Genomic DNA, 11,545 nt, shown 5'->3' with positions numbered 1-11,545 from the left:
CCTTCAGGCGTTTGGAAATTGCTCCCAAGGATGAACCAGACTTGTGGTCTACAATTTTTTTTCTGAGGTCTTGGCTGATTTTTTATTTTCCTATGATGTCAAGCAAAGAGGCACTGAGTTTGAAGGTAGGCCTTGAAATACATCCACAGGTACACCTCCAATTGACTCGAATTATGTCAATTAGCCTATCAGTAGCTTCTAGAGCCATGACATTTTCTGGAATTTTCCAAGCTGTTTAAAGGCACAGTTTACATACACTAAGTCAACTTCTGACCCACTGGAATTGTGATAGTGAATTACAAATGAAATAATCTGTCTGTAAACAATTGTTGGAAAAATTACTTGTGTCATGCACAAAGTAGATGTCCTTAACCGACATGCTAAAACTATAGTTTGTTAACAAGAAATTTGTGGAGTGGTTGAAATTAATGACTCCAACCTAAGTGTATGTAAACTTCCGACTTCAACTGTATATTTACACACACAACCAGTCAAAAGTTTGGACACACCTACTCATTCAAGGGTTTTTCTTTATTTTTGCTATTTTCTACATTGTATTATAATAGTGAAGACATCAAAACTATGAAATAGCACAAACGGAATCATGTAGTAAACTACATTTTTTCAAACTACTCAAAATATATTTTATAGTTTGAGATTCTTCAAATAGCCACCCTTTCYTTGATGAGAGCTTTGTACAATTTTGGCATTCTCCCAACCAGCTTCATGAGGTGGTCATCTGAAATGCATTTAAATTAACAGGTGCGCCTTGTTAAAAGTTAATTTGTTACCTTATTTACTTAAGTATTCAGACCCTTTCTTATGAGACTCGAAATTGAGCACAGGTGCATCCTGTTTTCCAAACTTTCAAAGTTCTTTACATTTTCCGGATTGACTGCCCATGTCTTAAAGTAATGAAGGACTGTAGTTTCTCTCTGCTTATTTGAGCTGTTGCCATAATATGGACTTGGTATGTTACCAAATAGGGCTATCTTCTGTATACTACCCCTACCTTGTCAAAACTGATTCGCTCAAACGCATTAAGGAAATATATTTTTTTATTGTAAATGTGCTTAAAATGTATATACCAGTTTTAGCTTTGTCGTTATGGGGTGTGTAGATTGATGAATAAGGCTGTATCGTAACAAAATGTGGAAAAAGGGAACGTCAGAATACTTTGAATGCACTGTACCTACATGTACGCTACATCAGTGATGGAAACGTTCTTGTGGGTTGTCTGCACAAAGTAGTAAACCACACTATCACTCATAAGCAATTTGTAAGTATGCCCAGAACATCGCCCTGGGAACTAGGAGCATACAATATCTCAGTTTCAAGTTAAGAAGCCTGGTGTTGTATCAGTCAGTCACATACAGGAATCAACCATGCTTATATGACTTGTGTAGCAGTATAAAAGGACTGAAAGTGAACCTCCCCTTTGGAGTTTCATCTGGCTTGTATTTAATTTGAAAAAATCTCCRCAAGTTAATAAAGACTGCTTCATTTACTTTGAGTCCTTAGTTGTGAATTGCCACAACAGGTCACAAGACGTAGGCCTCCTTATTTTCCCTATAATTTAAGTAAACAGCCAGATGTAGCTTTCTCCTATAGAGCTACATTTTTATGGAATGGTCTGCCTAGCCACATGAGACGTAGACTCGATCTCGACCATTAAGTCTTTACTGAAGACTCATCTCCTCAGTCGGTCGGTCCTATGATAGAGCAGTCTGGCCCAGGSGTGCGAAGGCGAACGGCAAGGGACCGGAGTGATGAACCGCCCTTGCCGTCTGACTGGCCGGCTCCCCTCTCTCCACTGGGATTCTCTGCCTCAACCGTATTATGGGGGCTGAGTCACTGGCTAACTAGTATTCTTCCATGACGAACCTAGGAACGCATCATTTAAGTGACGGACGTGATCTTCCTGTCCAGTTTTGCACCCCTTCAAGCTCGTGCGGTGGAGATCTTTGTGGGCTACATTCCGACTTGTCTCAGGTTGGTCTGTTGCTATCACTCTAGTGGAGGGGGGGGCTGTGCTTTGGCAAAGTAGGTGGGGTAATATCCTTCCTGGTTGGCTCTGTCCGAGGGTATTGTCAAACGGGGCCAGAGTCCCCATCACCCGTTTTCGACCTGCTCTTGATTTGGATACGAGTTTGATGAAAATCAGACAGTGTGAATGTTAAACTAAATCAAGGAAGCGTCATTAAGTTTACTCTAAGTAAACTAGCAACCAAAACAGCATTCTACACATTTGCCTAATTAACAAAAAGTACCCTTTGACCACCGTCCCTACATTTATACAGCCACAATTTAAACCACCCATTTACACACCTAAATCGAGCAGAGATCACATCTATTTTCTCCAGTCCCCCCTCCAGCTATAATTAAAAGGCAGTGGACACTGACTGCCAAGCCCCACCCCCCAAAAAACTCCTTTTGTGCAATGATTCAAGGACACCAAAAACAGACTCAGAAAATAAAACAAAGGTTCAGTTGGAGACTTTACAGAAGAACATTTAATACCAAGAAACCTGGGGGAGGGGTGGGTAGCTCAGGAAAGAGGGACTCAAACACTACTGTTCATACTGATTTACATTGAGTGGGGACATGACCCATTAGTCAGGATCACATCCCAAATGGCACCCTATATAGTTAAATACTTAGAACAAGGGCGCATAGCGAGTTACTTTTACCAGAGTCCTATGCAGGAAATATGCAGCCCATGTCTGGCAACAAGCCCACCTTTTCTCTGATACAAGCAGTGCGGACAATGGTCCCATACACATGGTTTACACCCAGAACCACAGATCAAGTGGAGAAAGGCGGCGATTGGGGGAGAAGCATGGCGCTTGAGCCTCGTACAGCTTCAAAATATGGGGCTTTCAGGTTGGTAGTGGGGTGGGTATTTAACACCGCCTCCATAGTGGAGGTCCCTGGTTGAGGCACAATGGTGGCTTCGCTCACCGCCATACACCAACCACTGCCTGCCCATTTTTTTTTTGTAAAACCATCTTGTTCTGATAATAAAATCAAAGGATAAAAATAAATGAAAGTACATATAAATCTTTCAGGTCCATTTGTTTGTAGTTCATTTAGTTTCCTTCGCTTGTCACTCCTCCTCGCTCTCGTTCCCCGGTTCTATGTCGGAATCGCCATTCACTTTTGATTCCATCCTCATGCCTTCCTCCGCCTCGTCTTCCATAGTCTCATCCTCCTCCCAGTTCTGCAGACCAGAAACGCAGAATACAGTGAGATGCTTCACTCTTCATCATACGTCAACCTTCCAATAAACGCAATGGTCAGTGAGAATGTGATGGTTCAAGAGCAAAAGCGCACTTTACAATACCTCATTGTATAATCTGTATTGTATTCCTTTCCACCCAAACACAGCACTAGTCCTATGGACCCATAGGGGTGCAAATTCTATATTGTTTTTTTTATCAACTGTTCCCAACTTAATCAAAGGCTTGGTGGAGAGTTGACTCGAGTGTGTTAGCGCTAGGGTAAAAAAAGAGAAACATGCACCCATTTGGGTCCACAGAACAAGGATTGGGAAACCCCTTCATATTTACTTGATAAAGCATTTAACAATCCATCTGTATTCCATCCCACCCACAGCCCCTGTGTGTCATCTTAACCACCTACATCAGAATCCTCATCTGGAAGACCTTCGTCACCTGAAGCATTGTCTTCGTCAGAGGACTCTAAAAGTGGAGAAGACAAAACAAAGCTGTCAGTCAAAGCCACAGTCCAGACACTTTACAGAACCACTACACAGCTTTATTATATTGAACAAAAATATTAACATTTTCAAAGAAATTACTGAGTTACAGTTCAAAAGAAAAGCAGTCAAAATAAAAAAAACATTAGGCCCTAATCTATGGATCTCATGACTGGGCAGGGGTGCAGCCATGGGTGGGCATAAGCCCACCCACTTGGCAGCCAGGCCTAACCAATCAGAATGAGCTTTAAAAGTGGCCTTTAATTGTGCACAGCACAAAGTACACCGGTGTAATGTTCATGCTGTTTAATCAGCTTCTTGATTTGCCACACCTGTCAGGTGGAACAATTATCTTGGCAAAGGAGAAATGCTCACTAACAGGATGTAAACAAATTTGTGCACAAAATATGAGAAATAAACTTTGTGCTTATGGAAAACTGCTGGGATTTTTCTTTGCTCATAAAACATGGGACCACTTTACATGTTGCATTTCAATTTGTCAGTGTATATTAAATAGTCAGAACAGAGGAGACCGCCAAAGACCGAGAACACATACTGAAAGGGGGAAAATAAGAGTTACGTGAGGAGAATAAACTGTTGAACAAAGCCCTGTACTGAAGTGCACACATCCAATCTCGAATGCTGTTGGGGAAACATCCTTATTTGCATTTGAATTATTTGAATGAAAAAAGAAAAAAAATGCAGCTGTGACACTGGGGTCTTGACTGACTGCTTGATGTAATTCGTAGCGAAAGCAAATGCATACAGGAAGTCAGCTATATTGTGTAGAGTAGCAGTATTTATTTACACAGTTATCACCATTCATGGTAAAGAGAAATACAGAGGGGGGACGGTGTGTGTGGCGGCGAAGTTCAGGGTTTGTTTGGCAGCTAAGCAGAGCATTGTGTTTGAATACAAAACTGATTTATTATTTTCACTTCTACATAACCACAATTGGAGGTGCAGCTGCAAATACTGAACCCTCTGGAGAATACACTTCAACAGAAGGGCTACCGTGAGGCTGTAATCCTTTAGGGCGTCTCCAAAGTCATTCTGCATGATCAGATTTAGAATTTGATACGATTTTGATAGTCTGAGGTACATAAGGACCGTGTTTCATGTCTGAGGTACATGTGACCTCAAAAATATAAAAAGCACAGGAACGTCCACACAGGAACGTCCATACTGCATTAGGGCTGTCCAGACAAAATCTTGGTTTACCGAACCGTAATCTGTTATTTTGAAAGTGTATATTTTTTCAATATATATATCAGTATATATAAATCAACTACATGCGTCGAGCTTGTCTGATGCTTTAAGCTTACGGTTTGATGAAAAAAGACTAATGCCTCAAGAGGGCACCAGAGGTCTAGATAAACAGAAAATGTAAAAAAATAAAAATAAAGTAAACTTGATTGACTAATCTATTATTTATATATATATATAAATTTTATCGCTTTTCTGACCAAGCTAATAAAAGGCTAACTGTTCTAGCATTGACTGATCCACTCACAAACGCTTGGATTGCTTTCGCTGTAAAGCATATTTTCTAAATCTGACACGATAGGTGGATTAACAACAACCTAAGCTGTGTTTTGGTATATTTCACTTGTGATTCCATGATTCTAAATATTTTTAGGATTATTTTTGAATTTGGCGCTCTGCAATTCAGTGGTTGTTTAGGAAAATGATCCCGGTAACGGGATCCGTAGCGCCAAGAAGTTTTAAGAGACCCCGTAGCAATGACCGGAGAAAGTGAATTTTCAGACAGGAGAAAGTGAATTTTCTAATTAAGGTCACTGCTCGGGCTCCGAATGAGCTATCGGTCCGAAACTCGGGGTGACCTCAGCTAGGCCTGCAAATGTCAGAACTGGACCCGCAKCTAGAATGTAACTACGTGTTTTACGTTRGGGTTTAAACAGAAGGCGCTGTGAATTTTGGGCCTGCTCTGAAATGTGATACTTGACTTCTAAAAGAATTGGACAAAGTGGTTTTGATGTCAGTATGTGTCAGTTGTGTCCGAATGATATCTTATTGACTGATGGACGCTGGCAGTTTAATATATTGACATTTTCAATTTCCAATATAAAATGTACAGTGTCCATTTCCAATGTATTTAAATGAGGGATTTACCATCACCAAATGGACAGGCTGAAAATCAGCACCAACGAGCGATGAGAGGACCCACTATCACTACTCGGCCATCCTTAGTTCAATGAGCCAGTCAATTTTTCATTTCTGCAGTATATTAGAGCATGTCCAATTTGTGTTGGTAATTGCACATTTCCAATGTACTTAATGAGGGATTTTCCATCACCAAATGGACCGGCTGGAATCAACACAGTGATTGGACAGTGTCCAAGTACACATATGCTATATTGTCAGTGTGAACATGCTCTTCTGCAAGTTGACTGTGTCCATTGCATATCCATTAGGACAACCAATTATAAATTAGACATGCTGAATCAACATCTGGAAATTCTTACTTCCTATGATCAAACATGAAATAGACCTAGGTTGATTGAGGGCTTAACATAGTGAGATGATTTGGTCAGTATATGCGCCAGATGGACATGGTTCACCGACTTACCCAGAAAGACTCACAGCAGAAGCCAAAAGGTGCTTCGACAAACTACTGACTTGGGGGTGTGAATACTTACAGAAATGTCATAATTTCCATATTTCAATTAATACATTTGCAAAAATCCTGAAAACAGGCTCCCTTAATCATTATGGGGTATTTCCGTGTGCAGATAGTTGAGAAAATGATCAATTTTGAAGGCTAACAAAATGCGAATTAAGTCTTGGGGTATGAAAACTTTTTAAAGGCACTATTTATCATATACAAATTAGCTATGACATACATAGCCGTGTGCCTCAAAGTGACATGCTGTCTTTTATGAAATTCTAAACTTTACTATTGTAGATCGAGAACCTGAAGAATAAAAATAAAATCTATTGTAAGGCCCGTTCAGCAGGTATAGCCAAATGAGTTGAGTCTGGTAGCTTACTTTAATTCCGGTAAAACATCATTTAACAGCGCACAGCTCTCAATAACATAGGTTGTCTTTCACCAAAATATAGGAATATCACAAATCATTTAGCATTGGAATGCAAAATTACTTGTAGTTCTATGAGTTACATGCAGTTCCACACTGAAAGAGKACACAGTTTTCACAAAATAGGTATTTCTGGAGGATGCATCAGTTCTCACAAATTAGGTATTTCTGAAGGTAGAAAGGTGTAATACGAACAAAACACCTGTGATCCGGACACTCATAACGTTTGAGTCGGTTGGTGTTCCGTGAAACGATGCACTCGCATCTTAACCCTTTCATGCGTGAGTTCCAAATATCTCTAACGGTCGCCCCAGCGTGAGTTTTTTTATGCACGTGATATTAGAAAGTTCTCTCCATTCCAGAATGTGTTTGTTATGTAACAGTACATTTCATCMGCGCTGCGCTCAAACAAAAGCACGCAGCCTGTTKTTATTTGTCAATTTTATATTATTTTCTAACAAGTTTTTTATTTTCTAATAACAGTTTGAAATGAGGTGTGTTCCGCCTCATTCATTCACATAAAAGTAGTCATTTTTACTTTTGCGGACCAATTCATTTTTTTGACATTTCTGACCCGGACAAAATTCCCCAAACACTTCTCAATTGTTTGTGCAGGACATTTACTCATCTGCCGTCCTGCAKACACGTGTTCATATTATTCCACCTGTCGCCTGCATCGAAATCAACGTTGTTTTCGTTACCAATAATACCTTTGGAAATGTGTGCGTTTCTATCAAAGTGCCTTATTACGTTATAATAGTTTCTGCATGTCGTGTTATGTCGTTTCTACTGTAGCATCATGTTGTGTATATTCCTTATAACCGCGGACACGCGATGTAACGTTACTCATTTCATAACATTTATGGTGTTATACTCAATGCTTAGGTAGCTAGCTACATTCTCCTATTAGCTCTGGAAAACAATGCTAATTGCGTCAGGGAAGTATTAGCATGTGTTGTATTTTGAAGCTACCCTGGCCTTATGACTCCCAAGTGGCACAGCGTCTCAGTGCTAGAGGCGTCACTCCAGACACCCATCTTCAAATCAAGACTGCGTTTCTATCAAAGTGCGTGCCTAATTACGTTATTGTGTCATACCGTTTCTACTATAGCTCACTGTGTGAATGGAGCATAATATATTTGTATATATTCCTTATAACCGCGGACACGCGAGGTAACGTTACTCATGTTACTCAACTTTTATGGTGTTATATTCAATCGTGCTTATGTAGCTAGTTACATTATTCTATTAGTTCTGTAAAACAATGCTAAATGCGTCAGAAGTATTGGCATGTTGTATTTTGACGCTACCCTGGAAAAATTGAAAAATATCTTATACCACTTGGTCGTTTTCTGAGTGCATTCCACAAAGCTGTTTATCATCCACTGCCCCCATTTTGAGGTAATAGTCAAGCACGCAGTCTGGTTTCATGTTTCTCTGTCTGGTTTGTTTCTCTCTCCCGTCAGGTGGTCCACCTTCCCTGTGGCCGACATGGTTGCTGTATGGACAGTGGAGAGGACATGGACGTCTCGTTTGTCATGCCACTTTACTGCCAGCTGTTAACATTTCTTATTTTGTAAAACGGGTCATTTAGGATGGTAGTAGCGTTGATGAAATGCAGTCATAGCAGCAGAACTAGAAAGCAGTCTTTACTGTCACCAGGAATGTATACATTTCACTAATTGTGGTTGTCCCCCACTCCTGGCTCTCTCTTATCCTGTAGCTCCAAGGCATAGCGATTGGTCTCTACTATGTCTCCCACCAGCTCCTCTGTCAGAAACAACTTGAAGCACTCTGCCTCAGTTGGAATGGCAAGGGGCGTTGCACTCCAGACTGGGACTCATCACAAGCAAACACAGGGCCAGGAGGGGTGAAACAGCAGGGCCAGGAGGGGTGTAAATGACTGGTGGCCTTCCAGCTACACCACGAACTCTGTACTTCATCCCTGTTGTAATGCCTCCATAACCACCAGCATCTTCAAAGGGAACTGGGACTTTGTCAGTGGACAAGGGAAATTCAGATTCAGGGTTTCTCAATGGCTACAAGGTTGGAGGCACGCTCTCACTGTCACTGTCAGAATCTGATTCCTGACTTTCATACTCAGACTCATTGTCAGAATTTTAAAAATCTCCAGAATTTCCACATTTGTTTGTTGTCTCCTTTTGAAAGACATTGCTAATGCTTCAGCTCATCTCACTAGCTACATACATAAACAACAACACTGAATGGTTTAGAGTGAGAGGGTACGTGGTTGACTGCCGGCACGCGCCACTTGTATCAATAAATCACTATCAGAAAATGTTTTGTGGCGCAATTATTTGTGTATTTACGGTTTTATTCACATGTTTTCAAATCTAGGTGACAAATCATGCATTCCGATTCTTGCACAGATTGTAATGGGCACATATGGTGTGTAAAAATACTTTTTTGAAGGTTGTACTGATTATGATGAGCTAAGCTAATTCCAGCTGTGTAGTCATGTTTGTTGACATTCAATGCATTCTGGGTTCACGTAATCGTCTGTTTGACCAAAGATGTTATAACAAAATGAGGTGAGTAAGAGTTCACCTCGTTTTGAGGACTTCCGGAAATGAATGGTGGGATGTGAATGACGGTAGACGACACACCCCTTCACATGCGTACTATAAACAGACCAAACTCATCTCGTCTTCTCTTATTATCTTCGGTTTCTGCGAGGAAAAAAATGCATGGCTGCGCGCTGAAAACTAATCGTCGGATTACTTTCGATTTCTAAAAAGTGCTTTACCTAATTATTTCGATCAATGGTTGTCACCCGTGATGTGATTAATTATACATAGTAATTGCTATTAGCTAATTCATATTGTAGTTTATGTCAGCCGAGAGTTGAAAATATGACTGCTGTGTTGGGTCAATCTTTCCTCAGCGCTAGGACAAATGTAGCCTACATTTTTCCGGTTAGGATGATTGTGTTATGCTATATATTCTTCTGTGAATATCTGAACATTGAATCCAAAAATAAACTGCTCACATTCTGGACATAACTTTGTAAGGACTGTGTTTGTGTAAATAGTTTCTGAAAAAGTGTGGCCAGCTCAAACGCTGATTGTTGCGTCATTCGAAACTGGCCGTTCTAAACGAGCGTTCTAAATGAGTGTTCTAATCACACGGGTGTGATCGTACGCTTCAGGGACCACTGTAGAACGATCACACCCGTGTGATGGTACGTGTGAAAGGGTTAAACATTTGAAATCGGGAACTGATGCTTGTGTTAATCTTTACATCCCACAACAATATTATATTCACTTCTGTTACGTAGAACACCATCAATATGGAATCTTGTCAACATTAATTCAGCTTTGATACAACAAGCACCATTCGCCAGAGTAGCCTGTTCACTGAGTAGAGCAGAGTGTGCGTAAAGGAGAGAAACCACTACCTGTGCAGAAGATTAGGGACCTTCAGCTGTCGGGCAGAAGGGACCAGAAAAATCTGAACGCATTCGGCAGCCACTCAGTTAAAAAAATAAGCCTGCTTTCCAGACAAGAAACGCAAATATGAACATCCCCTACGACTGATTGCCCTGATAATCTAGAAAACGGCAACCTGTTGCAGCCACCCCCTCCAGGGTTTTCCTCACTGGCTCCACACTCCATTCCCAACACGCAGCAACAGGATTCAGAGCACAATTTGGAACAACCTCACTTTTCAACAAGCGCCACAGCCACCTTATCAACCCTACTTATGAACCCAAACCATACCATTGGCAGGAGTAATGGATCGCAGCACGTCTAATTAGGTCATGAAAATACATCCCATGCGGTTCAATAAACCATTTTATACAGCGCTATAATTAGAGACAGTGTCGAGTGTTCACTGAAAAGAATTGTGGGGGGCTTTGACTTGAACGCCAGTCAGTCACCCAGTATCAGGAGTAATCGTAGTTTGGTGTGCCCTGCTGTGTATTAGCAAGTCTGACTAAGGATATGCAAATGTCCTGGAATGCAAATCCTAACCAGCAATTTGAGTAGAGAATGAGCTAGGAATAACGATGCATCATGGTACTGTAAAAGAGACATCTTATTCAGATGAGATCCTATGCGTATATCTAATACAATGTCTCTACCATTGGTGTCAATCCATTACCGTAAACCTTCCATTAATAGCCGCAGCATTTATTTGCTTAAAACACTGGAAACAGGTGGTTAGAGACGGGCTTCTATTTGAGCCAGCATCTTTCCCTTAATGCATATGTCGTTTGCTTAATTGTAGCATTTTAATACAATGCACTGTTATCATTTACAAATCCTTACCTTGTTTCTTTCGTCTTAGTAAGAATCTATAAAAATATACTCTGAATTTTCTAGTTCTTACTTTTGCCACGAGAAGGAGTCTGTTCTCCCGAAGTTTACTGTTTGCCAGTTAGCTAGTAGTTCTTAGCTGTTCGCAGCCAATGGCTAGCAGTTTTACTAGCGATAAAAACAGACGATTGGCATAAATTGTTTGTCATTACTAAATTATTTAATGTAAACAAGTCATGGTAATTAATCGTAACCATGCAAACACATTTAGACCGGGCGTTTATTTGTTGAAATGTGTGCCGTTGCCCAGCTATTAAAAAAAAGGGACAGGCAGCCATTTGAGATTCTGCATTAAATATAAGTTTAAGGGTATATTAGTTGTGAGASAAATCTAATTGGACTAGAGCTCCTACAGATAAATGGTGCATTAATTTCTTCATTTGCACTAACATTAAATTGCTCTCCTGCGCTTTCAAATCAGTGTCAAT

At 40.5% G+C, this 11,545-nt stretch overlaps 1 protein-coding gene across 2 annotated transcripts in view; it reads right to left on the bottom strand.

The window, feature by feature from the left end:
* Nucleotides 1–2,495: 2,495 nt before the first annotated feature.
* Nucleotides 2,496–11,545, bottom strand: part of wdr43 (WD repeat domain 43) — a 31,033-nt gene continuing 21,983 nt past the window's right edge. For both annotated transcript variants that reach the window (XM_023995130.2, XM_023995131.2), the window contains 2 exons: nt 3,643–3,701; nt 2,496–3,220 (listed from right to left, as the gene is read on the bottom strand). In XM_023995130.2, coding sequence (XP_023850898.1) covers nt 3,107–3,220; nt 3,643–3,701 — 173 coding nt within the window. In that variant the 3' untranslated portion in view covers nt 2,496–3,106. The remainder of the gene's footprint in view (nt 3,221–3,642; nt 3,702–11,545) is intronic.

Source organism: Salvelinus sp. IW2-2015, linkage group LG10, assembly GCF_002910315.2.
Source record: "Salvelinus sp. IW2-2015 linkage group LG10, ASM291031v2, whole genome shotgun sequence".
Taxonomy (NCBI): Eukaryota; Metazoa; Chordata; class Actinopteri; order Salmoniformes; family Salmonidae; genus Salvelinus; species Salvelinus sp. IW2-2015.
This window is presented reverse-complemented; position numbering and strand designations above follow the sequence as displayed.